We start from the raw sequence: 26852 nt of genomic DNA on the forward strand, positions 1-26852 counted from the left end.
AAATCATAAATCCCATCTCCTTTCTTGATCGGGATGATTTAAGACTTCGAGCTTCCTTTCACTTGTTGGGCCTCAAAGCTGAGGGGTCCGCAGGAGTTCCGCATGTCTTCTTGTCCCATGACGAGAATGCGGGCGGCTCAGGTGGTCGGTGCGTCAGGGTTGTGCTATCGATCCTCTTCCTGCTTAACAATGTTCAGTCTCCTCAGCGGGGGATCCCAATGAGAGAACCCAGCCTCATTAAAATACATTTTACCCCATGAGACCCATAAGAAAGATGGGGTCCTATTGAATTGGGGGCCCGATGCCGCATGTCGGCTAAGACACACTTTTAGAACCTTTGTTACTGCTGACCGGTGCTAGCAGAGGACACATGCAAGTGTGCTGTTTGAGAAACGCCACATTGTGGTTGTGTCCCTGCGTGATGTTTGACCTTTGACCACCAAAATGAGTTCATCTTCCAGTGGATCTTTGTGCCGAATTTTAAGAAATTCCCCCCAAGGGGGTCTGAAGTTACCCTGTTCTTGTGATGTAACAGTGACCCTTGACCTTTGACTACCAGAATCATCTCAGTTCATCCCTGAGTCCCACTGGATGTTTGTGTCAGGGAAATCCTGTCAAGGCTTCCCAGAGAAATCATGAGGACTCCCTCTTCCTCCTGAGAGGTGACGTGGTCCAAATTTCCATTGTCCATCCACGAGTCCCAGTGGACGTTGGAGCAAAATATATTGAGATTTCCACAAGGCTGTCTTGAAATGGGGCATTCAAGTGACCCTGACCTTTGAACAACAATCATTCGTCCTTGAGTCCCAGTGGGAAATCTGAAGACATTTGGCACAAAAGTCCACTTGGACCTGAAATTAATGAGAACAGGATGGACAGAGAACCTGAAAACACCCCACGAAAAGCTAGAAAACTGAACACCAGCGAGAGATTTCTTTTTTCCTGAGGTTAAAGCACCGTGAGTTCGTCGTCTCCGCTGAGACTTGAGAGTAGCGTTGTTTGCCCTTCACGCAGATATTTCGGGTATTTGAGCGATCTGTTTAAAGACAAGTGTGTGTCCACAAGTTTACAGCTCAACTAAGTTATAAAGTAACCTGGAGACAAAGAGGTCAGCAGGGGTCAACACCCCCCCCCCCCCATGCACGAATGCTTGCACAGCCAGAACATCCAGTTTGATGAATTAGTGATCAGCAGCTCTAAATAATAAATCGTTTTATCACCGGCGACATTGGAGAGACTTTATTTAGCCTCGGTACAAAGCTGGTAAACTGAGACGTGTTCAGGCGGACGTAATGGTGGCTGTGGGACTCTCTCACACACACACACACACACACACACACACACACACCTTTGGCTGGACGTGTGTCGGCGGCGTTCGGTCGCCGGGATGTGTGAGACTGCTCTGATAGTGCACTTTTAAAAAGGCAAATTCTCATAATGGGACCCCTTGTGTGTGTGTGTGTGTGTTTGTTTTTGTTTTTGTTTGTTTTTTTGCATGACCGTTTATCCGTCCACTCAGCAGGTTTTCATAGATTTCGGTGTTTAATCACAATCAGGCTCAGCAGTTTTCGCTTATTTATTTACATTTATTTACTGACCCATTTTTGACCAAAGTTCCTGAAGTTTTAGAGAAATATGGAAAAAAAAAGGAAAGTGTGTTTTGCAAAGATGCTTCCTCTTTATACATAAAAAAAAAAAAATCCTGTCGCAACTTAATTTTGCAATTCCCTTGTGACCCCCCACCACACACACACACACACACACACACACACACACACACTTATCAGGGCAAAGTCTGCAGCTGCTTTGTGAGCCTCAGCATCAAAATCCCCTCATGTTGTTTGAAAGGTCTCCTTCGCACTTTCATTGCATCACACAACACTTCTCTTTATTTCTTTTATTCTGCACTCAGGCTTCACTTTCCACACATCTTTGTGCTGCACGTTTCTTTAAAAACAAAAAAGAAGATCCAAATGCCCCCGCACCCGCTTTTCTCTGCTTTGTTAAGTTGTTGCGGTCAAACGTTGATCTCCGTCATCGTGTCCCGATGAAGCTTCGCGCTTGACTGAGACGACGGAACGAGGCAGAGGAAAGTCTGGATAAACCAATAAAAGAGAAAACACCATTTCTGAGAGGTTCTTTCTCTTAGGTTCTCGACTTACTTTGTGGTCAGTATTTAAGCAGAATCTGTTGGTGATGTCACAAATCCTGCTCCAAGCCCCGCCCCCTCAAAGCAGACGCTGATCACATATGATTGACACTGATCTTTTTACTGGAGGAGGTTGACTTGTGCTACTACTACTACTACTACCACTACTACTACCACTACTACTACTACTACTACTACCACTACTACTACTACTACTGCCACTACCACTACCACTACTACTACTACTACTACCACTACTACCACTACTACTACTACTAATAATAATAATAATGCACAGTCGTGTTTACGATGCACAGCAGTTAAAATATCAGCATGCAAGTGTAAAAAAGAAAGAAAAGTTGATTTAAATCACCAACTATTGAGTAAATATGAGGTTCTTATCTTTTTGTTCTGCTCCCACTAACCCTTTCAGCCCCTCGGTCCATTCCAGACTCCCAGGGGTTAAAGGTCACCGAGGCACAGTGACACAGTTTGACCTCTGGATGAGTCCAGTAAGGACGACAGCAATTAACTTCGTTCCCTCGTCAGTTTTTGTAGAATAAAACGACCCCACGGCAGAGACGTTAACAGAGAGCGTTTGAACACGGAAATTAAAGCAAAACCACAATAAAACCTTGGAAAGACAAAAAAAAACATAACTTCGTTTTTTTTAAAAAGCAAATGTAAAGTGATATTTTGCATGAAGAAGTGAAGCCCCTGGCTGACCTTTGACCCCTATTTGCAGACTACTCTTGTGTTTGACTGTAACATATCTAGAAACGATCCTGTCATCAGGCTTAAAGGTGAGAGGTGGGCGGTTCAAGCGCCCCCACAGGTGAGCTTTCCTTTTTTTTCCCCCTCCTCTTCTTCTTTTATTTTTTTGGGGCCGTGATCACGTGAGTGCCCGCCCCGCCTCCCCGCCTCCGATAAAGCGCAGCAAAAGTCAGCGCTCCTCGGCTACCGGGGCGGTCGTAGCGCGCGAGGAGCGGCGGTGTAGTCGCCGGTGCTGCCGGCGGTGGTGGGGACGTAAACCGAAACCGAGGAGCGGACGAGCGCGTGAAGGCGGCAGGCGCACAGACGTGATTAATTATAAACTAAAGCTCGGTAACCGGACACCGAGGCTGATCCGGGACTCGCGGCTCAGCAGAGGACACCGGAGGCGCGTGCGGAGGGAGGCTCTTTATTTTTATTTATTTATTTAGGTTTTGGAGGAAGACGAGGCCGGGCAGGTAAGTCGCCTTCTCCTGCTCCTTCTCTGCGTCAGCTTTTTTTTTCTTTTTTTTCCCCCCCACTCTAAACCACGCTACGCTCGCGTGCGTATCCGGTGCGGGACTTCGATCCGCGAGCTCAACAAACTGTTTTGGCATCTATAATTTACCAATCCGCAGTCCGGCCGCAGCACGCGCGGCAGTGCATCCGGAGGCTCCTGCGGGCGACATGTGCGCCGGTACGAGCATTAGTGTGACGCGCGCGCGCGTGTGTGTGAGAGATCAGTTCTAAAGGACGCTTGTGTGCAAAGTGCATGCGTGAACAATGAGAGCCGATCTCTCCCCGCATCCCTGGTTCTTATCAGCCGCGAGCAGATAAGACGACAAACGGCGCGTCGTTGCTGATCAGCCGGAGCTCAGGACGCCTCGCGCTCGGTGGCCTCGATGCCTCTGGATCGGGACTTGACCTCCTTATCACCGCCCGCCGGTGAGGAATGACGCCTCTATGTACTCCCGTCACGTCAGGACACAAATCAACCACATTTGACACAATCGCAATTTTTTTTCTTTTCTTTTTTTTTATTTCATTTTTTTAGTAGCCTCATGCGCGCGCGTGCACGCACTCCATGACTCTAACGAGCATATTTCCGCCCCCTCTCCAGTTCTAACAGGCTGCAGCTCCGGTGAGGCAACTTAGTGCGCACTGGAAACCCGGGATTCAATTGGTGGAAGCAGGAGGAGAGCCTCCGTCGCTCCCCCCGCAGGAGGAGCGAAGTTGAAGGAAACCACGACTGCCAAGGCGGCGGCGGCGGCGGCGGTGTGCGCAGTTGAAACCGACACAGCCTCCTTCTGGCGCTCAGCATGAGGGACTTCACCCCAACTGCACGCTGACACCGCAGGATGCGCTTCTGCTGCAGCAGCGCACTTTTCTAAACGCACCTGTGCGGGAATCTAAACAGCGGGATTTAAATCACCTTCAGCGTTTATGCGGTCTGGCAGCGGACATGTAAACAGATTCTAAAAACTGCGCACAGTTTCCTACGTCACCCCCCCCCCCCCCCTCCTCCCCGGGTGTCCGAGATGGAGATGGAGACGGAGAGAGTCGAGCCGGAGCAGGACAGAGAGGCAGAGCCTCCCATGCACAGCGTCCACGGTACCAACCGGATCCGACCGTCTTCCTACCGGGCCCTGCGGAGCGCGGTGTCCAGCCTGGCTCGCCTCGATGACTTCAGCTGCGAGAAGATCGGAGCTGGCTTCTTCTCTGAAGTTTTTAAGGTTAGAGGAAGTGTGTGTGTGTGTGTGTGTGTGTGTGTGTGTGTGTGTGTGTGTGTGTGTGTGTGTGAAATGTGTTCTTTCCATTTTTATAGCCCTCAATTCAGTCTTACAGCCTCTTATGTGTAGATGCAGGTTACCAAAAAAAGGGGCTTCTTGCCTGTAAGACTAAGCTGAGGGTTTAAAAAAAATTGATGCATGTGAGACCATTTAATGAAGGAGCCCTTAGTGAGCTGTTAGAGTGGTATCCATGGCAACCAATGCATCCTAACCCCAACTAGTAGAGACACCGGCTGGACGTCTGTTTGTTAATCGTTTTTTTGCTCCACACGTGTTTCCAGTGACCCACATGTTTATTAAACTGGACACTGTGTGTTTTTTTTGGTGTGTAAGCTGATCCAGGTTCAGACTAGGACAGGTAGATCTGCCACACGTGGAGGAGGTAACTCTACTCCTCTCTCCAGCTCAGACTGGTAGCCTTCATCCTCCCAGTCGCCCTGCAGCCCACTGAAGATGCAGGCTAATTTCTGGGGAGGTCTCGTCAAGGATCAGCCTTGGAATGCGAGGACGCTGCCGTGCCTTTACGTACTTAAACAATTTCACGAATCCATTATGAATTGGAGGATCTTGAAATGTCATGATTTCGCATTTGACTTGATTTCCTAGTTTTTTTTCCCCAAATAGAAATGATCTCAGATCCACAAATGATCGACTGAAGCTGAGTATGTATGCCCTGAACTTTATCTTGAAGGCATTGTAGACACCAGAGTGACCTCTTGGAGTGAAGAAGTGGTTGCAGGGAGGTTAGATGATGATGATGATGAACAGCCTGGTCAGATGCCAAGCCGCTGATGAAGCTGTGGCTCCTCCCCCCTCCTAAAACACTCCATCCTGCGTATCTAAGTCCATGGATTCATATTTGGACTTTAAGTCTTAACTTGTGCACCTTTGCGATGTTTTTTTTGTTGTTGTGTTGTTGTTGTTTTTAAATTTGGCAGTGAGTGCAACAAGGAAAACGCTAAAGAAATGCAATGGGGTTTGACGTCAGGATGCACTGACGTATCCGCCGATATTTGACTCGATGATGTCAAGAATGACGGCCGACATTTACAGTTTGACGCGCAAGGTTCTGTTTTTGATTGTATTTTCCCTCAAAGACGGTTGTTAGAAAAGTTTAAAAGTCTTCAAATGGTTTATTTTATGATTACTCCCCCCCCCCATCATTCTCCTGTGCTAAAAATCATCTCGGCATGGTTACGGGCCAAATGGCTCTTGACGAAAAAAGATTTTATTTTATTTTTAAAGTAAATAAAAGAGAATTTTTATGTACACAAGGTTTGCAAAGTGAACAGATAAATCAAATTAATGAATGCAGAAACTGAAACTAGAGATTTTTGGCAAAGCACGTGGTGATAATGAATGCCTCCCCACGCACGCACACACACACACACACACACACACACTCACTCACCCTTAGCCCCACCTACAGGTGCAGCCGTACATGGATGTGCTGGGAGTTTGGTTTCATATCTGAATAAACCAAAATGGAGAGCAACTGCTCGAATAAAAATACTATAGGAATTGCCCAGTTAAAAACTAGGACTACATGATTTAAATATAGGCTTCCACTGAAGGAAAAAAGTTGGATGTCGGCTCTGAATTTCACAATCACTAGTTTCAAACACGCATAATTGTCTCGCTTAAAGAATAATTAGCCGCTTCAAACAGATATTACATGCCGCGTAATGAAAATAACTAGCAAGCTGAGGGAGAAACAAACCATTTTAATTGTTTTTAATTGCCATTTATCAAGGAACTCTGTGTAATATTTGTTTGCCGGAGCCGAACCAGCATTGAGTTCAATTACCTGTCCCTCTTTCCCTGGGATTTTTCTGATCTTTTCCATGGCAGCTTTCATTGCTAACATATGCTAAGTGGAAGTGGATTTTAACCCGTGATCTGACTTCCGTGCGTGTGTGTGTGTGTGTGTGTGTGTGTGTGTGTGTGTGTGTGTGTGTGTGTGTATGTGTTATTTTGACTAAACTCACTCTTCTGACCATGTGAAGCCCCTCCTCCCTCAGCTTTGACCTTTGACGAGCCAATGAGAATGCAAATGTCACCTGTTTTACTGTTCACTTGTCTAGTTGCCACTTGGGTTTTGATGGCTTTGCCCTTTGCCGTAGCGCCATATAAGTGCTAAAGTGTTGCCGCAGCTATAAGTCATCTTTATACATTTGCTTGCTGTCGTTTAGTTGAACTTGTGCAGGAAAACCTCTTCCTACGAACTTCCATGGACATTAGAATGCGTAAACCGCAGGCAGACTGTAGAAACGATGTCCTGCACACAGCTGAAAAGGCTCTAGCCTCCTGCCGGGTGTGCTTCGGTCCTCGGTGCAGATCAATGGAGGCTCGCGACAGGCAGCCATTCACTACGTGTGTGTGTGTGTGTGTGTGTGTGTGCGTGCGCAATCTGAGGAGGGGGGCAGGAGAAAAAAGTGAGAAAAGAAGGGGGCACATATGTCAAGACACATCTTTCAGGTGTTGTTTTTCATCTTTCTTTAATATTCTTCAAAGGACGGCTTCCTGGTGTGTGTGTGTGTGTGCGCGCTGCAAGTTTGGGTTGAGCAAAAATCTCCAGGCTCCCCACTAAAAACCTGAAGGCTCAGAGCTAATTAACCCATTCAGGGAGAGATTCTCTGCTTCTGGACGGTTGAATCTGTTTGAGCTGTGGAGCTCGGCGTCTCTCTCCTGCTGTAGTCCTCCTGATCCCGCTAACATGTCCCAGCCGTCTAACTAAGAACAAGCAAACACAGAACAGCTTCGTATCCCATTTGGTTCTAAGTCGCTGTCTTTGTTGTCATTTACATGAGACATGGAAATCTTGTAAGTTTGTTTGCCAAAGGATTGAGAAAATCATCAGCACGGCATGGAAAAAGAAACACAACAAAACTCTCGTGTGTGTGTGAGTTTGGGGACCTGTCGAACCCACGAGGGCCCAGCAACTTAACATGACAAATTATGCAGCTCAGTTAGATTTGTAACGTTAGCTTCATATATTTGCTGATTAGCTCTTGATCATTGTTGCATACTTAGTTTTATAAAATCCTGCTTGCTGATATTACAGATTTTGTTGGGGGGGGGTCTTTAAAATGAACAAATCACTTACTTTTATATTTGATTGTTTCACTTGTACTTGCTTGGAATTGCTGAGTGTTTCCCTACCACAGAGTTTATGCTAAGCTAAGCTAACGTCTGCTGGATGTAGCGTCCGATTTACCACACGCGTCGACCCTCTCATCTAACTAAATGAGCGCGTGTACCTCAGTTAACTATTTCATTGATGTCCTGTATGGACTTTACACGTGTATATTTGCGTAGAACTTGCCAGAGTACTGCAGGTGAATGTTAGCCTTAAGCTTACAATGATACAAGCTTAAAAAAATAAATAAAACAAGCAGTCATGTAATATTGAGCAGCTATCATCATGTAAATGAATCATAAAGCAAAAATGGACTTTTCTTCATTGTTTTGGAAAAGTTCAGGTTTAAAACACCCACATACACACCTCCCTCATGTATTGTGTGTGTGTGTTTGTGTGGTTGTGTAACACCCACAAGAGATGTGATAATAAAACGATGGAGAGCAATTACAGAAAGAGGTGATTTAAAACTGACATCCTCCAGAAGGGATGAAGCATTAGTGTGTGTGTGTGTGTGTGTCTTAGTCAGCTGCCTGTGACAGAGCAGTAAAGTGAAGGAAATGGGTTGCCAAACACTGCTGCGGTGCCGCTACGTGTGTGTGTGTGTATGTGTGTGTGTGTGTGTGTGTGTGTGGTTACAGATAAAATCTGCTGTCACAACGAGGACTCGACACAAATCTGTCATTGCATATGGAATCACGATGGGCAACTTTAGTAATTTTACATATTTCTGTCGCTCAAACCAAGGATTGAAGCACTGAATACTGCTACGTGTGATGACTACAAAAATGGCAGCTCTTGCAAGGTGCAGCCCATGTTGCCATTGCTTCTCTGCTTTTGATTCGGTTGTTACAGCGAGAGAGCATCTTGGTCACATTTGTTTTTTCTTTTAGGTTTCAGTTTGACCTCAAGCCAGAAACTGCAAGAGATGAAACAGCTTCGACCCCCCCCCCCCCCCCCCCCCCTTTCGGGAAGTGCTGATGTGATTTCCTCCTTTGCTGTCATTGATATTGTCAAGTGCTGATGTTATCCATCATTGGTTGTCACCTGTGTGATCAGCTCCAGTGTGCAGGATTAGGAAGGCGTGTGTGTTTGGGTGGGATGGAGGTGTTTAGGTGAGCCAGTGCAGACATGAACATCAGCAGCTTTTGTGTTTTTCCACCCCTTTTTGTGATTCCTCTCTTCTCTTCTTCTTCTCTGCTGCTCCTCTTAAGTGCAGGTCGTCTGCTTCCTCTTCTGTCTTGCGCTGCTGCAAGAATGCTGAGCGTGTCCTTACATGAACCGCCATGTTTTTGACTTTTAATCATTTCAACTGAACCAGGAGTTAAAATACAAGTGCTGAGAAAGTGTTGCACAATTAGCTGTTCATATATTCCTTTACTCCCCCGCGCGTGCGTATGTGTGTTTATATTAACGCACAATGAGTGTTTCCTCCAGTCAACATTTTGCCCGCTAGCTAAACCTCAAGGAAGGCCACTCCCCTGCAAGGTAAACACATCTCACAGTGTATTTAGAAATAAAGATACAGGGACATATTTTTGTGGTAAGTTTGAACCGTCATGCTTAAACATGTTGGTTCATTAGTTACGCACAGACACACACAAAACATGTAATCAAAGCTTTTTTAGACTTTTCTCACCCTGGTTGTGTGATATCTGGCTCTCAGATCTCTGCCCCCACCCACATATCTCAGCGTTGCACATAATTTATAAAGCGACGCTCCAGGCTATCAGACATTGAAGGGATACTTCACCTAGACGGTGTATTTTGCTAATGAAGCTCTCACAAAAAGGCATCTTGAACCCATGAAAGCTTTTTTTTTTTTCTTCCCCCCATTGTATTCCTAATTTGTGACTTTAGAAGTCAGAAACTCGGAGTGATGTAATTTTAACATGAAGCTAATTGAGACAAATGGCTAAAAAATACCCTAAACTGTCCAAAAAAGCATTTTTAAAGTACACAGTATGTTTGTTAATTTTTTTTTTAAATGACGTGTTTTACCAAATGATAAATTTCAGTTTTTCAACAGACTTTTTCGACAGTTTTGTTGTTGAAGTGGCAGTTGTTTCCCGGTGCTAGCTGGTACCTTCAAGCTAGGTCTGCGTAGCTAGCTCTATCTGATGTCTGGAGTCTCAAAGCAGTAATACAACACCAACAAAAACTCTTAGTGAGCTCAAATCCCCAATTTGCGAGTAGTGAAAGGCAAGATATACATCAGGTGAGCCTGTGCTGCTTCACGTCAGCGTGTTTTCGTTGTTGTTTTACTTTAGAATGAACCTGTTTTGACCCTTCGTAGTATGTGGATGTGACACGAAGGAGCAGACTGCTTTGTCTCGCCAGTATGCCTCCTTATATATTGGTGTCACTGTAATTTGCCTAACCAAGGTGGGACCAGGAGTGGTCCATCAATAATCAGATGGAAGTTTGAGGTTTATTAGTTGACACATTGCTCAACCATTCCCTGCTAGTGATGGCATGGTGCCGTCACGCAGCTGCCATGGCGACCCTGTTCAACACATCAACAGATGTTAAGGGCGTTCGCCAGTGTATTGTATGCCCTTTGGCCATTTAATTTCACATTTTTGTGTGTGTGTGTGTGTGTGTGTGTGTGTGTGTGTGTGTGTGTGTGTATGCAAGTCATTTGAAAGAATAGCTCATCATGTTGGCTGTATTTACTTTTAGCTAGCGTGTGCTTGAGAGAAATGCCGTTCATGAATTTGTCACTTTGGCATTACATGTAGCTGCGTTTCTAGTTTAGCCACGTTGGCATAGCGCAGAGGTAGCGTAGCTGTTTTTCTAAATCAAATAGGTTTTCAGTTCACCAAGTGCAGTAGCGTCAACACAAGCTAAACATGCTACAAAAGTAAATGCTACAATTCCTCAAGAAACAAACCAACTTCTTGTGTTTTTACTTGTAACTCGGTAAGGGGTTAGCTCACAAGCTAGCGTCAACGTTGGTGCGTGTGTATCTATACCCCTAGGTGGTTGCTGCTATTCATTAGAGCCACACATCAATGTGGCCGCCATGTTGGTCAGGAAGTATCCAAGTCTCCAAGAGCATCGATGCTGTATAAGACTGGAGCTCTCGCCACAACTAAAATCCATGTAATCAGATGAATTTTTGAACAATTTTCAAGCTTTTTGTTTGATTACAAATGCTAAATGTGTATTAATAATATCTTGGGTTTTCCTACCAAAACTCTCTTTCTCAGATAACAGCAATATTTTTGTGTTAATAAAGGTTTAAAAAAAAAACTATTCTTTGTAGGAAATTTTTCTTACTGCATATAAGGAACTATCATGTAACTCTTAAGTGTCTGTGTCACTGTGTTAAGTATGAAATAAATCAAAATAGTTCACAGTTCGACAAATATCAGCGTCTCAGTGTACAAAAATGTGAACTTTTTTTAAAAAATTCCCTATTATTAATCTAGCATTAGCCTAAATTGGTATCAGGGTAGTCACTTGACTTGATGTTAGCTTACAAGGATTATGTTACAATCTAAAATTGATTACAATTCAACATGTTGCTAAGTCAAGGGGCTCAGAGGTTGAGTGGCTGTCTAGTTACAGATAATGTAAAAAAACAACTTTTTACCTGTGAATATAGTTGTTGTGTTTTTAATTTCTGTTTTTACGAAATTCCAAAAGCAGCACAAAAGTCGCACATCTGCCAGTCTGGAGGCATTAAAGCAAGATGGCAACTACAGAGACGCATCCAACGAATCCGAACGCGGCATCTATGTGCCTCTATCTATGGGTGCCGGCTCAGTTACTGTTGGACCAGCTCTTCTCACTGACAGCTGCTGATATTAGAGCTGTGTCTCTGCAAATATCCACGACATTTATAACGTGAACTTGTTCTAGCTTAACTTGTGTTTGTAGAAGAAGAGGAGGAGGAGCTTTGGTGCTCTTATGTAACTACCTGAGGTGGCGGCTACCTGGACTGGATCAGGTTGTGTTCCTGAGCCCTGCTCGACCACACAGAGTGGGACCTCCCTGCTTGCTCGCTGATGAGCTCGTCACGGCTGAATGCCTCGTTTTCAGTCTCATGCGTTGTCACTCTGATGTTTTTTTTGTGCTTCTTCACACTATAACTAAAAGCAGAGCCTGTGGCGGCGGCAGCTTAGGTCTCATTATTTGAGGGGGAAGTAATTTTCTCAACTTGGAGTTCGCCCCCTCAGGGACTTGACTTGCACTCCTTCATACTTCACAATATAAAGCTTGTGGACCTCTCCTGCACTGCTTCAAGTGATTGCTCTGATTCAACAGCACATAATGTTTTCATGTCATTTGATTTAACAATGAACAAGCTGTTTCATGCCCAGCAGCGAGCTTATAAAGCTGCAAGATACATGCCACAATAACCTCACAGTTCCATGATCTTTATCAAGTCCTAAGACAGGAAAACTGGCAAAGATTTATTTCTTGTGACTAACCATTTATTTGTAGTTGCAGTTTATTCAGAAGTTAAGGCATAGCTTATGTCAACTTTTGGGAGGGAGAAATACACTTTTGCCATCTTCCCCAGAGCCAGACAAGTTGTATGCATGCAGGTACGTCTGACTGCTAGTTAGCTTAGCGCAATGAATGATAGTGGATGGGAAGTGTTCGCTAGCTGACAAACAAAAACCGCTAATTGAAGAGTAGAAGATCAACTGCTGCTACTACTGATAACCAGTTGTTTAAGAGGATGAGCAGGATTACTTGTGGAATGACAAAGATCTTGAACCCATCTATTTGTCTTTTGAAGGAGCTATGCTAACACTTCCCATTCACTACTATTCATTGTGCTAAGCTAACTAGCAGTCAGCTGGTCTGTGTGGGTCTCTCAAGCACATACAAAGGAGAGAAGGGTATGTATCTTCTTGTCTGGCTCTGTGGAGGATGGCAAATATGCGCATTTCCCCAGAAGTTCATAGAAGGACTTTAAACTTGGACCTCCAGTACTTTATAAAATTGCAATATAATTTCCAATAACTTGCTTTTTCTGCGTCCTGGAAAGTCTTAGTATTTTCAAACTGAGAATCCCTTTTGAAGGTCTAATCCTTCGTCTTTGCCCTTGTGAGGTTCTGCAGCCTTGACACAACCTCTCCTGCGTCTGGCTGTGCATCAGTCTGCCTCATCGGGCCTCCAGCTAATGACAGACGTCGCTGCACATGTTGGCTGCTCAGAGCGAGAGATGCCTGTGACCTTTCGTCTGCTGACAGCAGCACTTTAGCAGACTTGATGAAGGGCGTGTCTATGCACGTGCATACCAGCCAGAAGTCTGTCTGCTGCGATTGCTCCACATCGTGTGGTTTTGTTTTTGTTTTTTTTCTGTAGGCGTGGACACCGGCATTCCAGTGGCAAGTCCATGAAGATGACCTGTGGAGTACTCGGAGAAAAACATGTAGAAGCATGCAGAGTGAAAAACAGACACACACACCGACACACCTGAGCAGGAGAAAATGCTCCAATTACAGTGGAGCTTAAGAGTGAGTCAGACAATCTTGGTGCATAATGATTATTGGTGCTGGGTTTTGTTGTCAGAGTGGCAACATTTTGGAGCTGCTACATCAGCACTCGACTCACGTACTGTGTGTGTGTGTGTGTGGCTTGTCTAGTCTCAGGATAACCTGTTCGAATGTCTTCAAGTAAGTGAGAACTGGAACGGCACACAGGTGTGATCGAATCCACGGAGCTGCTTTTCATGTTCGCAAGACGTGTGAAACTCTTGCTTGGTTTTAATCACAGCTCAACCTTCTCCGCTAGAAGATGCAACTATTGTACATAATTGTGTGTGTGTGTGTGTGTGTGTGTGTGTGTGTGTGAGAACTACCCGTGTGTATTCATGCATGTGTGCAGCAGCAGCGCTTGGCCACAGGCTCAAGTCTTCTATTGGATGAGTGGAGGATGAACTCGGTGCAGCAGAGATTTGACTCATTGACTGGCTGTTAAGATGTCGTGTGTGTGTGTGTGTGTGTGTGTGTGTGTGTGTGTGTGTGTGTGTTAATAGCATTACTCACTGCACCCTAGTCTAGTCGCTAATGGGCTTTGTGGTTTTGCCTTCGCCACTCTGATCCAGACTTCAGCTGATATCCAGGCCAGTGTCACACTCAACTGCAGCCCTGTGACTGCACTTCCTCTCGCTCTCTTCTTCTCCTCCTTCTGTTACATTCTGGTGTCTCTGATGAAGACACGATTGAAAACATCAACTTTATTACTGACTCAGGTGAAATGTTGTCAGCTGAAATGGTGTCTGAGTCTTCCAGTGAGTTTGAATCTGCCAAATGTGTCTCCACTTTAGAAAATCTCTATTAATGTAACAATTATCCTACCAAATGCAATGATGGATGTGATTCTTTCATGCAAGTAAAAGTAGAAATACTCAAACAGAATAGTACCCTGGTAGAATTAAACTCAACTTACTACTTAAAGTAGAATGTAAGTATCAAAAGTTGGAGTACAAATTGACATACTCTTGAATTGCAGTTCTTGGGAGCATTCTTGCTGCTCTGAAAATAGATGGTCCTCATCAGGTTTTTCAGTATTTTCTTTGCAAAATTAAGTAACTGATGGATTATGTTGTTTAATGGGCCACGTGCACACACACACACACACACACACGTATATGTACATGTACCCACAGCTGCACAACTCATGCTTTACAAGTGAATGTTATTGAGATTCTCTCCGGCTTCACCTCAGGCAGCTTTGGTGGATTGATAGTCTCGTTACACACACCTATATGTATCTATGTGTATGTATGTGTATAAACACATACATACATACATATATGTGTGTGTAATACATATATGTGTGTGTAATATAAAGGCAAAAGATGAGCACAAAGCGGTGAGAAACATTGCCTTCTCACTTATTTTCACAGTAACACTTACATCTACACACAATCTAGAGTTTCACACACTAGAACTGATGTAAACCTACACATCCAGACACACACACACACACACACACACACACACACACACACACCACCGACTTGTCCGTCTGTTTGACTCACAGCTTCTCGTACGTCTGCCTCTCACATTTATGTCTTTGGCAGTCAAACTACTCCCCGAGCAAATATGCGCCCAAAACGTAGCTCGAGGAGAAGCATGTCCCGTTGCCATGGTTACCATGTCAGACAGAGCCAATGCCGCTGCCGCAGCAGCAGCAGGTTGAGCCAGAGAAGCAGCCAAAACAAATGGAGAAACCCAACTGACCTGCTAGTGTTTTTGTCTGGCTGGTTTCCAAATGCAGCTGGGATGACTCAGCACCGCGTCTGAGTTTTGTTGTTGACTCCAGTTGTTCGGCGGGCATGTTTTGCATATTTAGGGCCTGAGCCAGAAGGTACCTCAGGCGAAGACCCTATTAAGTTTTATATCTCATATTTGTCTGAGTAGGTCACAATAAATGATGCAAATTTGGTTTTGTGTTTTTTAGGTGCAGCACCGTGTGTCCGGCCAGGTTATGGCTCTAAAGATGAACATTCTGGCCAGTAACCGAGCCAACATGCTCAGGGAGGTCCAGCTCATGAACCGTCTCTCCCACCCCAACATACTCAGGTAACCCTAGGAACGTGTCGTAGGCGTCGCGCATGTAGAAATACTGCATGTGTTTTGTGTGTGTGTGTGTGTGTGTGTGTGTGTGTGTGTGTGTGTGTGTTGTCATCATCTTTATGAATAAAATGTTTGTTCTTTTGCTGCAGGTTTATAGGAGTGTGTGTTCATGAGGGGCAGCTCCACGCTCTTACAGAGGTCAGATTCTAATGTTCACGCACATTTTGCAAAAAGTATTTAGCAAGAAAGATCATTATAATTGTGCTAAACACCTACATTCTGGGGTTTATTACACAGGAAGCATTTAAATCTTTATGGCTTTACACTTTTGAAGTATGAACAACGTGTAAGATCCTGTCAGAAATTCCTGCTCAAAAACAAATATTTCTTAAAAAAAAAAAAATCTAAAAATCTTGTTTGGTTTTGTTGTTATTTAAAGGCATCTACATCTGAGTCAACTCAGTTTCAGAGGTCGAGCAGTTCATGACATTTTACCTGTCTTATCTGTCATAGCGTGACCTGATGTTGCCATGGTAACTGAGCAGCTCAACAGTGAAAAGACAAGGGGATAAAGGGAGGGATTTTGTTCTCTGGGTGTATTTGTGTCACCTTTCATCATGCCGTCGTGATGGGAGAACCAGACTCTTCCTATGCTGAACTTCAGTGACTCATTTAGTCTGTTTTTAATTAGTTTGCTCATATTATCATAAGTAATTAAAAGTTAGATCCTCCTCCAGGCCTACTTCCTGTTTCTCAAACCGATCAGTTATTTATCCATTTCCAAAACGGGTTGCGTGTTTTCAGCGACTCCGAAAGAAATCCTGTTGTTGTGTTTTTTGTTGATCCAGTACATCAACGGCGGTAACTTGGAGCAGCTGTTGGACAGTGACGTCTACCTGTCGTGGAGCGTGCGTCTCAACCTGGCTCTGGACATCGCTCAGGGACTCCAGTACCTGCACAGCAAGGGCATCTTCCACAGGGACCTCACCTCCAAGGTGACAACGCGCAAACACACTCGCATCAGTGCCCACATACAGTACAAGCGCATCAGCCTGGTCCTCCCAAGGGATTCATGCAACTCCGATCACTTAATATATGGATGCTCCACTGCAGTATGAAAAGAAGGGAAAATGCACATGCTGAGTGAGCAACAAGTGGTTCATAGAGTGGAAAAGAGGCCACAGAATGTTTTAGAATCAACGTATCTGAAGTTCTGTATTTGTTGTTGGTTTCTTAACCTATTTTAAACCCTAATTCACTCTGAAATTTAGATTATTATCGTGAAGTTTCACCCAAAAATTGTATTTTGCCTTTCAAGTAGTCACAAATTCATGTTTTCTTCCCCCGCATCACTTCTTCGTGACTCCAGAGTTCAAAAAGAGCTAGCTACGTATATTTAGCTTGAGGCTAGTTGTACCTAATGGCTCACAAAAGGCAAAACTGTCCAAAAATGATACTTTAAAGACCCCCAAGTCTATAGTTCAATATAATCCAGAATACTAAGAGCATCCTGGCTATCAAATTTCCAGTTTGGAAATACAATAAATGTGCGCAAGCTAGGTGGCTCAACTTCTTCCGCTAGCTTGAGCACTGATTAAGTTTAGTTCAAATCAGAGTGTTTGTGGATTCCTGAGCATATGGCTGGATTTAGGAAGTTGTGGGTTATACCTTACGATTCACTTTAGAGGTTGTACTGGACTTTTTTTGGGCCGCTTTGCTATTTTGTGGCTGTAGTTAGCCATAAATTGCTATTAGCTGCAAGCTAAATATATGTGGGCTAACACTGTCTGTATCCTGGAAGTGACACAAGAAGGGGAAAACCTGTTTGTGACCTCAAGACACCTATTTATGAGTATCTGAAAGCCGAAATACGCTTTTTGGACAATATTTAATGTTAAGTGTGTTTTCCGTCAGACTCTGGTTGCTTATGAATTTCGATAACAAATATAAAGCAGGTTATTTGATGGAACGCGTTCCACTCAAGCTTAACCTGTTTATGTGGTTCTTGTATAGATCCAGTTGTCATTTCTAAGATAAAACCCCGGTGTCATATGATCAATATTGCGGGTGACGGTACAGGAGTCCACAAAGAGGACAGCCATTGCCAAATAAGCCTTAGAAATCAGTTCCAACCATCCAAACACATAAATGATGACATGCTGGAAACTGTTGGCCACCAGCAGTACAGATGTGAGATAAGAGGTGATTCTGTCAGCCAGTACAATGACATGATGAAATCTTTTTAGTGTGGAAGCTTGAATGTGGCTGTCAGCAGGATTCCAGCTTCTACTCATAAGAGCTGAAGACCTCCAGCGCTAGAAATCCCTGGAAAGTCGGATCAATTTAACAGTGAAGTGATTGTGTGACCTCTGAAACCCCCCCCCCCCCCCCCCCCCCCCCCCTGTGTGTGTGTGTGTGTGTGTGTGTGTATAGAACTGCCTGGTTCGCTGGGAAGGTGGGGTGTGCTCGGCTGTGGTGGGAGACTTTGGCTTGGCGGAGAAAATCCCAGATTACAGGTTTGTCCATTCATCAATTTAGATTAGATAAATCACTCACTAACAGCATTCTTCCGCTCCTCTCTCTTATTTCTACTTCACGTATCTCGCGAGCATCTCCTTCCTCTCTGTCTATCAGATGGCACCACCTTAAAGGAACAGTTTAGGTTCCAAAGTTTGCAGGCCCCCCCCAATCACTTCTAACTCCTGTATTAAAAAGGAGGAAGATGCGAGGACAGACGAACTTGACTCATAGGAACGGTGTCAATATTTAATCATGACACACCACATAGCTTCCACTCTGATGTTCTGGCTTTTCGTCTCTTCCTCTTCCTCACGCGGCGACGTTCCCGCGTCTCACATCAGCTGCTTGTAGATCGTTGAAAACATGGACACTGAAATACGCAACCCTCAAAATGATCAAACTACACGTGATTATTGTCAAAAGTGGCAAGGAGGAAATGTAACTTACTTTTAAACCCGACGTGTTGAAGGGAAAAACGCTTCCTCGTGTTGTTCCCTTCAGTTTGACTTAACAACTCTGAGTTACTTCTCGTGTGTGTGTGTTAAATGTGGAGCCGTAGGTGACACGCATGTGTGATGGTGGTATCAGTTTTCTCATTCCACTAGAAATATTTCATAGCATTTGTATGACCTCTCAAGTCTTCTAAGTTCATCCAGGATTCCTAGTGGACATTTGTGGCAAATTTGGAAGGGAAAAAAAACAACCCCCCACCCCCAAACGTTCATGTGTGTGAGAACAGACGCGAGACCATGAGGCGACCGTGACCTCTGACCACCGAACACTTTTCAGTTCATCTTCAAGTCCCAGTGGACGTTTGTGTCCAATTTAAATGAATGAGCTCAAGGTATTTTGGGAGAAGTTGCATTGACAGCGGGTCAGGATGTGTGTCCATGTCAGGTGACAGTGACCTCGGCCTTTGACCGCCAGATCTTTTCAGTTTATCTAAACCCCTGTTTTTGCCGGGATGCATGTTGTGTTCACACTTTGTGGGGGGCGGTCGGAGCGTGGTGATGACGGACCCTATCCAGTGGGACTGACAACACCAGCACGCAAGGGAGAGACCAGAAAAACTTCACCTGCGAGTTCCAAGTTCAAGATACATGGAACATTTTGGAAGATGGCCAACTGGGGAGATGCTTGGCCTCTGTGGAGAGGATGTCCTTCACCGGAACATTTCAAGAACGGGGAAAGATGGGCCTTTTTTTGGAATGTCTGGCCAGGAGGATGACGGAACGCGGCTTCCTTTGCAACAAGGCGCAGGTTATACGTCATGCAGCATGGGCTATACGTCATTGGACACGCCTAGCATAACGTGTGACACGTTATCAGGATGCGCCTCTAGACTACGCCTCCTGTTGCTGGCTACAGCCCCCAGGGGAGAAAGCTCGCTTTCACATTATCTGCTTTGGTAATGCGTAGGTCTTCGATTCTGAAAACAGCGAGTGAGTCCCAGTGGACGCTTGGGTCTCCAGTCCCAGTGGACATTGGTGCCAAATTTGAATAAATTTCCGTAGGTTAAATACATTGTATTTAAATAAACATAACCATCTTTTCTCTTTCTTTTCTTTTTTTTGGTATGGTCGTGACGCCACATCTCCATGTCCATAAAAGGTCATGTTGCAGTGAAAAACCGAGATTCGGACGAATGTAGGAGCTGGTTGAAGAGTGTTAGAGGCTTGTGTGTGTGTGTGTGTGTGTGTGTGTACTCTCTCTAGTTACACACTCATGTTCGAGGTCAGACTGGGAACAGCTTTCACCTCTGGCATTTTTCGTCTGGTTGTTTTGTTTTTTTTAAACCCAACAATATGTTTCCTACTTTGCTGATAGCAGCGTGGTGGCCTACTAATTAGTCCACTGCCTATGTGGCTTCTACCAAGAAGAGTGTGTGTTCATGTCAGCCACCCTCCCTCTCTATCTGTCGGCCGTCATTTAGTAAACACACAACGCTGACCGACTGAGACGGGACAGCTGTCTCCGTGTGTGTGTGTGTGTGTGTGTGTGTGTGTGTGTGTGTGTATACATTTTTAATGCTAAAAAAAAAACTTGTTTTGTTTTTTATCTTTTTTATGAGACAAAATCCAAACACATCCCTTACTGTAGAAGTTCAGATTCAGTTCATTTACTCAATTAAAATGAATAAATGAATGAAGTACGGACTCCAGACATTGATTTATTCAAAAACGCACAAGTAAAATCAATAGAATTGAATATAAGCTGCTGTTTCTCCACCGTCAGGTGTTCCCAACTCTTCTTTTTAATAAGTGAATGTGAAAGGTGTCCTCTAACAGCTGGCGGGCGTCTTCGGCATCTTCATTCTAGCGAGTAGCAACAAATGCTCAAGTGCGTTGTGTATAAAAACTAAAGCCTGTTTTTGATTTAAGTCATAGAAAGTACACTGTAAAAAAAACAGAACAAAGTACTAGTTGTTGTTGCTTAAAAAAGCCTGTGTCCTGATTGCTGTGGAGTTTTAAATTGATGGTATTTGAAAACCCAGGTTGAGGTAATTTTGTATGAAAGAAAGCAGAAGAAAATATGAAAGAGCGTGTTCTTCCTCAGTTGAATATTTATTCAGTTCCTTTAAGTAATTTTCTCTGCCTGCTTAGCATCGCAGCTCCTTGGTGCTAACACTGAAGGGATGCTAACGAGTAGCACGTTAGCCAGGGACGGTGCATTGTCAGGGTCGTTGTGGTGTTGCACTTGTAGTGTTTTCAATGAACTTCGTCATTTTTCTGTCCAAAATGGTCCCACATCAAGCTCCGTCGTAGCCTCCTCATGATTACGTTAGCAGCAGCAGCTAATGGGTAGCAGAGTGCTTCCCTTTCTTCTTCTTCTATGATAAAACTGGCTAAATATCACCCCCTGATGGTGGAACAGCTCACTGCTCCATCCATCCATTTTCTACTGTTTATCCTGTTAAGGGTCACAGGGGAGCTGGAGCCTATCCCAGCAGCCTTCAGGAGAGAGGCCTGGATGGGTCGCCAGTCCATCGCAGGGCTGACCATTCACACTCACAGCCACACCTACAGTCAATTTAGAGTATCAATCAGCCTCGTCCCCTCTTGATGTCTTTGGACTGTGGGAGGAAGCTGGAGTACCAGAGAGAACCCACACAGGAACAGGGAGAACATGGAGACTCACACAGAAAGATCCTGTGCTCCAGCCGGGGCTCGAACCCGGAACCTTCTTGCTGTGAGGCAACAGTGCTGACCATTGCACCACCGTGCCGCCTCGGCTCACTGCTCCAACCAAGTGAAATTACACAACCCCCTTTGATCGATAAACTCTCAATTTATCGATCATCGATTAACTGTACCCACCCCTGGTACACATTACTGTAGTTTTAAAAGCAGGCATTTGTGACAAATGTAGTCGGAACACAGAAAAATCCATTCAGAGGAAGTATTTGAGCTCAGATGCGTGGAGCCGAGGTGAGCGCACGCAGTGACCTGACCATGAGTGTGTTTATGATTGTGTACTTCTTGCATACCAGCTGCTATCGAGCACAAAGCCGGTGTTTGCTCAGGCTTCTCTGTCAATGGCAGCTGCTCGCTTGTATCTCGGCGAGCGTGTTTGTCTTTCATTTTAGTTCAACACCAGTGTATCCTAACGGAGGACGGAACGTGTTGACAACACTTCAAGAATGCCTGTGTGTGTTGGAGTGCTACCACTGTGCTTGTGGCACGGAGGGAAGGGAAAGATGGATGATGGAGGGGGGGGGGGGGTTTAGGAAAAGCACTCCAAATAAGGTCAAACTATTCCAGTCGTCCTGCCTGCCTCTCCTGCTCCTCTTGTAATTTACTCTCCCGTCTTTTAACTCTCTCTCATCTTTTATACCTTCCTCGTATTCTCTGTTTTCAGCCACTCCACTTCTCCAAACTGTGTTTACATTGGAAGGAGCGTCTGCCTTCATCTCTCCCGCCTCCGTCACTTCCTCGTTTTTATTTTTTGCCGTATCATAGCCCACAGTAGCCGATGGAAATAGCACAGGGAGGAAGTGTGTGTGTGTGCGCGCGCAGGCACGTTGTCCTTGCACATTCTCGTCTTCCTTCCCTTTTATTCGGCTAAACTTGCGCAAGAATATCACCACATAACTGACAAACATGGTGGTTTCTGAGACGCAGAGGAAGTGAAGACCCGCCTGCTTTCACTCCGTCAATCCGACCAGGTTCATGACACGTTCATTTACTCTGAGTGGAAAATGAGGCGGAATATATTTGTATGTGTGCGCTTTCCACTCAAACTGTCATTTGCAAAAACTTCAAGTAGTTTTTTTCAAACATCAAACTCGTCCACCTCTCTCTCTCCTCCCTGCCTTGCTCTTCCTTCCTTCTGTCTTGTCTTCTTTTAAAAATAAACTTATTTAGACCCGGTCAACAATAACAATCTAGCAAAAGGAAATCCTTCCGATGGCACGTCTTGTCTTTTAGGTAGTTCAGACAATGTAATATTAAATGAGCTTACATCATAGGTTGTTTTCAGCAAGGGACAAAAAAAATAAATAAAAATGTCATAAAATCCTAGAATAATCTGATGGTTTCAGGGAATTTATTCATTTGGAATCATTCAGTTGATTATCCATTTTCTTCAATAATAGATTTCCTGTTATCAATAAGTATCCGCTTTGCTATATTTAAATTTTTTTTTGCCAAAAAAATGTTTGCAATAGACTTTAGGAAATAAATCTTTTCACAGTGCGACTAGAAAACCATCAATAATCATTTTCTTTCTTTCCTTCTGTGCAGTGAGGAAGACGACCAGGAGCCTCTGGCTGTGGTGGGCTCCCCCTACTGGATGGCTCCTGAAGTGCTGAGGGGAGAGGTGTATAATGAGAAGGTACCCAGTGACGTTGCAGGAGTTCAGAGTCCACCGTGGGTGGGATGAAAGCTGGTGTTTCAAAGGGAGGTTATACAGGAATGTCGTTGCGTAAGAGCTGCACCTTTTGGCCCAAGTCACTTCTGTGCAGCTTAGGTGGAAATCCTGGTGGCGTGGCGAGGTTGTACGAGTGATTATGTGTATGGTTTTTATTTTTCTAATATTGTTACGCAGCAGGATTGGGATCAGAATATAATCCGGATCCTGAATGTGGCACATTAGTGTTTTTAAAAGCTCTTAAATAAATAATGACTGACGCATTTTTTTTTCAGACCTGCATGTCAAGCATACAGGAATCCGATTAAAGAACTGCTCGAACAAAAGAGTAGAAACGCATGTGACCAATTAACAGTGCGTGCACCAGAATAGATTAGGAGAGTTAGACGTGCGCTCCGGTGTGTCGGCTTCTATTCTGGCTCGCTTTGATCTGTACTTCTTGTCGTCCGTTTTGCAGGTGGACGTGTTTGCGTTTGGTATCATCCTGTGTGAGGTTATTGCAAGAATACAGGCCGACCCTGACATCCTGCCACGCACTGAGGTACCGATGACTCGTCCCGTTCGCTGTCACGTTCCTTCGAGATCCTGCTGGTCTGGCGTGTTGTTCCGTGTCCCCTTCACCAGGGAGGTTCTCACTGGTGTTTGTCAACAGGAATACACAAAACATGTTTGAGACTGGTTGTCACTAAACTTGGAGGAGGGGCGTACGAAGAGTTTGTTCATTTCTGGGTCAGATGAGTCATAGCGCCACCTGGTGGCAAGAAGAAATGACACGATTTTGTTGCCCAACCATATATGTCACATGACCCCCCCCCCCCCCCCCCAGTTGTACCAGCTCGCTAGAATATCCGTCTCAAGACGTTTCAGCTCAAGACCTCAAATTATCATCTGAGACGGGGATGAGGCTCAGTGTCGTGACGAAATTTCTAAAAGCACTGAAAAATATTTGTATCCCTGCATAAGATTTTTACCCCATTGTGCAACCCCTTTTCAAAGTTTTATCAGCTCCTGCGTTTAGCCTTTTCAAGCCCTACGGACGCACGCCCATGGGTCCAGAAAGAAATCTTGGTCCCACCCTCAGAAAATGTTTCACAGTATCTCTGTGCTCCGCTTCTAGTCATGGAGTTACCGAACGGACTCCTTCTGTGAGTGCCATGGGCTCATCTACCGTCTAATCCAGAAATATGCGAGGCGAAAGTAGGATATCTTTCCTCTGCTTCATCTCAGATTCCTCCGATGTGCTAACAGTGGCAGTGTCCATGGAGTCCCAGGTCATAAATAAAGACCCGATGGTCGCTGAGATACTGATTTATTTAAGGGTTGTCTTTTCCGAGCGAACCAGAACCTCTAGAACCCTTGGGGCTGACTTACAATCGGTATCCTGTCTTTTCAAATTCCAGCTTTGTCACCTGGATCGGGGGCAAAAATGTGGCTTTCTTTTACCACGTTTGAAAAAAACAAAACAAAACAAAAGAAAACTCCTTCAAATGAAATTAAAAAAAAAAAGAAAGAAAAAACCTCTTACTTGTAGTTGTCGTGGTTACTTCAGGATAGATTGTCATAGTTTTTGATTTGCTTTCATGCAGGATTTTGGTCTGGATGTGGAGGCCTTTCAGCAGATGGTTGGAGATTGTCCTGCAGAATTCCTGGAACTGGCTATCGCCTGCTGTAATGTAAGAAACACTCATCTCTCTCACTCTCACTCACACACACACACACACACACACACACACAGTCCTGGATTTATGTTTCTCTCTGGGTTTACTTCACTGTTCTTGTCTTTGCGGAATATTAGTTTTTCGCGATTCCTGCAAGTCTTTAGATGCCGTGTGATTGCAACTGCAGCATCAGAGTCGGGCCTCCAGTGGACTTCATCTCTCGATGCCTTTCTTTATTTCTAGATGAGCGCGAAGCTCCGCCCATCCTTCTCCCAGATTGTAGCAGAGCTCGAGAGGAGGCAAGCTGAGAGGAAGCGCCGGGATCAACCGACAGCCAACCTTAAAGTTGTTTCACCAACAGTAGGGCCTTTGCGTAGGCGCTCCCTGGGTCTCCCATCAGATCCCCGCCTCTCACGCAGCAAATCTGACATGCTCCATCCCCAGGACACGCCCCCTTCTGTTAATTTGACCCCTCCCACTCGGGTCAACCCGTTCTCTCAGAGAGAAGACCTCAAAGGCGGAAAGATCAAGCTGTTTGACACTCCTAGCAAGTCGGTGATTTCCCTGACTTTCACACTACCCCCTCCACCAGACTCCTGTGATGACCCCTCTGAAGCTGATGGCGGCAACCTCCCCAGGAGGCACCGCCGCTGCCACTCACTGCCGTGTACACCTCCTCCTCACCTCACCACAGCGCCCAGCACTCTGCTCACCGAGGAGGAGACCCCAACTGAGATAGACACTGTCAACGGTGAGATGAACAGCGAATGCGAAGAGGAGAGGCTTTTGGGAGAACAGGAGGCGAAGGAGGAGAGCGATTCAGGTCTTCCTCTGTCTCTTGAACCGCTGTCGCTAGACTTGCAGGACCAAGAGAAGGAGGAAGAGGAAGGCGACGAGGAGGAAGAGCCTATGGACTGCACCAGCTCCCCAGACACCCAAGACAGCACTTCATCTCCTTATAAACTCTCCCCTTCTCCCTCCCACTCCTCGACGCCCCTTCAACCCTCCCCTCCTCCCTTCTCCAATGGCTGGGGGTCGGCCATCTCCAACGGGCCCACGTGCCTACCTCCCCTTTCTCATTTGGACAACAATAAAGTGGTTGTGAACAGACCCCTGGGATGGAGCGACGCTGCCACTGCCACCAACAACAATGGCTACCACTCCCCTACCAGTAACCCCGGTTCTTCCCCGTTCGGTTCTGGTAGCGGTCAGTCTCTGGACCAGGAGGAGGTCATCTCCTGTCCTGGTTGTTGCCTGGCCGGTTTTCGTTTCCCATCAGTGTGTCTCAGAGCTCCCCCGCGGAGAAATCCCTACAAGAACCTCAACGGGGACCACGCAGCCTCCCATGGGCTGCTTTGTCCAGGACCCAAGGGGTTGTCCCCTTCTCCGACAGCTACAACCACCACCACCAGCCTAGAACCGGGACTGGCTTTGCCGGGGGCGCAGACATAAATCCAGACTAAGACACTGGGTTCTCTGAGCGGGTAAAAACTGCACCCTAAAGCTTTGCCCTGGGAAATAAGTGGGTCTTCTTAAATTTGCACATACTTTAATGCAGCAATACCCTACTCCTTTTCCCAGACCCACTCTTTGGTGCAGAGGGAGGCTGCAGGGAGGAGTGTGGGGGCGGGGGGGCGGGGTGGTGGTGGGTAGAGAGTCTTACTGAAAACACACTCCAGACTGAGGGGACAGAATCTGTATTAAAAGAACTGGTGTCTTTGCGGGAGCATGTCGCCCTCTGCTGGGCTGAGGGTAGACTGCAGCCTCACCTGTTTCCGTGACTGATGGTTCCAGCATGTAAAACACTCCAGTTTGGGTCCCAGTTAGTTTATCCACAGGTGTAAAGATTATTTTTGACTGATGCTAAAACGAGGAATGTTTAGGATTAATGTTGCAGTTATTTTTTTATGTTTGGTGCTGTTTTGAATGAACAGGCTTTTTTTTTTTTTGCTTTAATGTCTTAATTATAAAAGAGGTGTATGGTACACTGTCGAGGTGTGCGTGTGCGTGTGTGTGTGTGCGTGTGTGTGGATGCCCTTCACTCCTCTCATGACTTTTCGTTGCTGTATGATCTCTGTTGGCCCTCTGGGTTGCCTGGTTAAGCACTTCAGCTGTATTAGTGATGTTATTAAAGAAGCTATTGATATCTTTATTACTTTTTGAGAATGAACGGTCGAAGACCTGCTTAAGAGATGTACAGATTCTTATTATTTAAAGACAGCATTGAATAAAAAGACGGTATGCAGTTACGTTCCCTTTGTGTTTACTTTCCCTGCATTGTCAGTATTTGGAATATTTATCAAAACCGAAAATATGAAAAACCCAATAGAGAAATATGGAGGCTGAAGGTGGAGGTCACTCGGCCTGCTTTGAGAAGGAGAACGGTAAGTAAAATAACTTGGTCAAATCTCTGTCTCCCCTAAAATCCTCAAT

The 26852-nt window shown here is 45.2% G+C and overlaps 1 protein-coding gene across 3 annotated transcripts; it reads left to right on the plus strand.

Moving 5' to 3' along the window:
• The first annotated feature begins 3105 nt into the window (after positions 1-3105).
• On the plus strand, positions 3106-26652 carry tesk1b (testis associated actin remodelling kinase 1b). Of its 3 annotated transcripts, none has more exons than XM_086197596.1 (10): positions 3106-3378; positions 4020-4632; positions 15257-15378; positions 15522-15570; positions 16221-16367; positions 17806-17888; positions 22635-22725; positions 23219-23302; positions 24348-24434; positions 24663-26652. In XM_086197596.1, exons 2-10 carry the CDS (start codon positions 4438-4440, stop codon positions 25869-25871), a joined length of 2067 nt encoding a protein of 688 aa, XP_086053722.1. In that variant the 5' UTR covers positions 3106-3378; positions 4020-4437; the 3' UTR covers positions 25872-26652. The 3 variants fall into 3 exon arrangements, with proteins under 3 accessions (XP_086053722.1, XP_086053723.1, XP_086053724.1); XM_086197597.1 differs by lacking the exon at positions 3106-3378 and adding an exon at positions 3484-3844; XM_086197598.1 differs by lacking the exons at positions 3106-3378; positions 4020-4632 and adding an exon at positions 9743-10046.
• Positions 26653-26852: the final 200 nt, after the last annotated feature.

The sequence above is a fragment of the Aulostomus chinensis genome, chromosome 24, assembly GCF_037954235.1.
Source record: "Aulostomus chinensis isolate RoL2024-O1b breed Wild chromosome 24, RoL_Achi_v1.0, whole genome shotgun sequence".
NCBI classification, from domain to species: Eukaryota; Metazoa; Chordata; class Actinopteri; order Syngnathiformes; family Aulostomidae; genus Aulostomus; species Aulostomus chinensis.

Excerpts from the sequence above, each read along its gene's own strand:
- tesk1b (XM_086197596.1), top strand. The coding sequence starts at position 4,438 with ATGGAGATGGAGACGGAGAGAGTCGAGCCGGAGCAGGACAGAGAGGCA. Across the intron at positions 22,726-23,218 it reads GAGAGGTGTATAATGAGAAG|GTGGACGTGTTTGCGTTTGG; the intron begins GTACCCAGTGAC and ends TCCGTTTTGCAG. Across the intron at positions 24,435-24,662 it reads TGGCTATCGCCTGCTGTAAT|ATGAGCGCGAAGCTCCGCCC; the intron begins GTAAGAAACACT and ends CTTTATTTCTAG.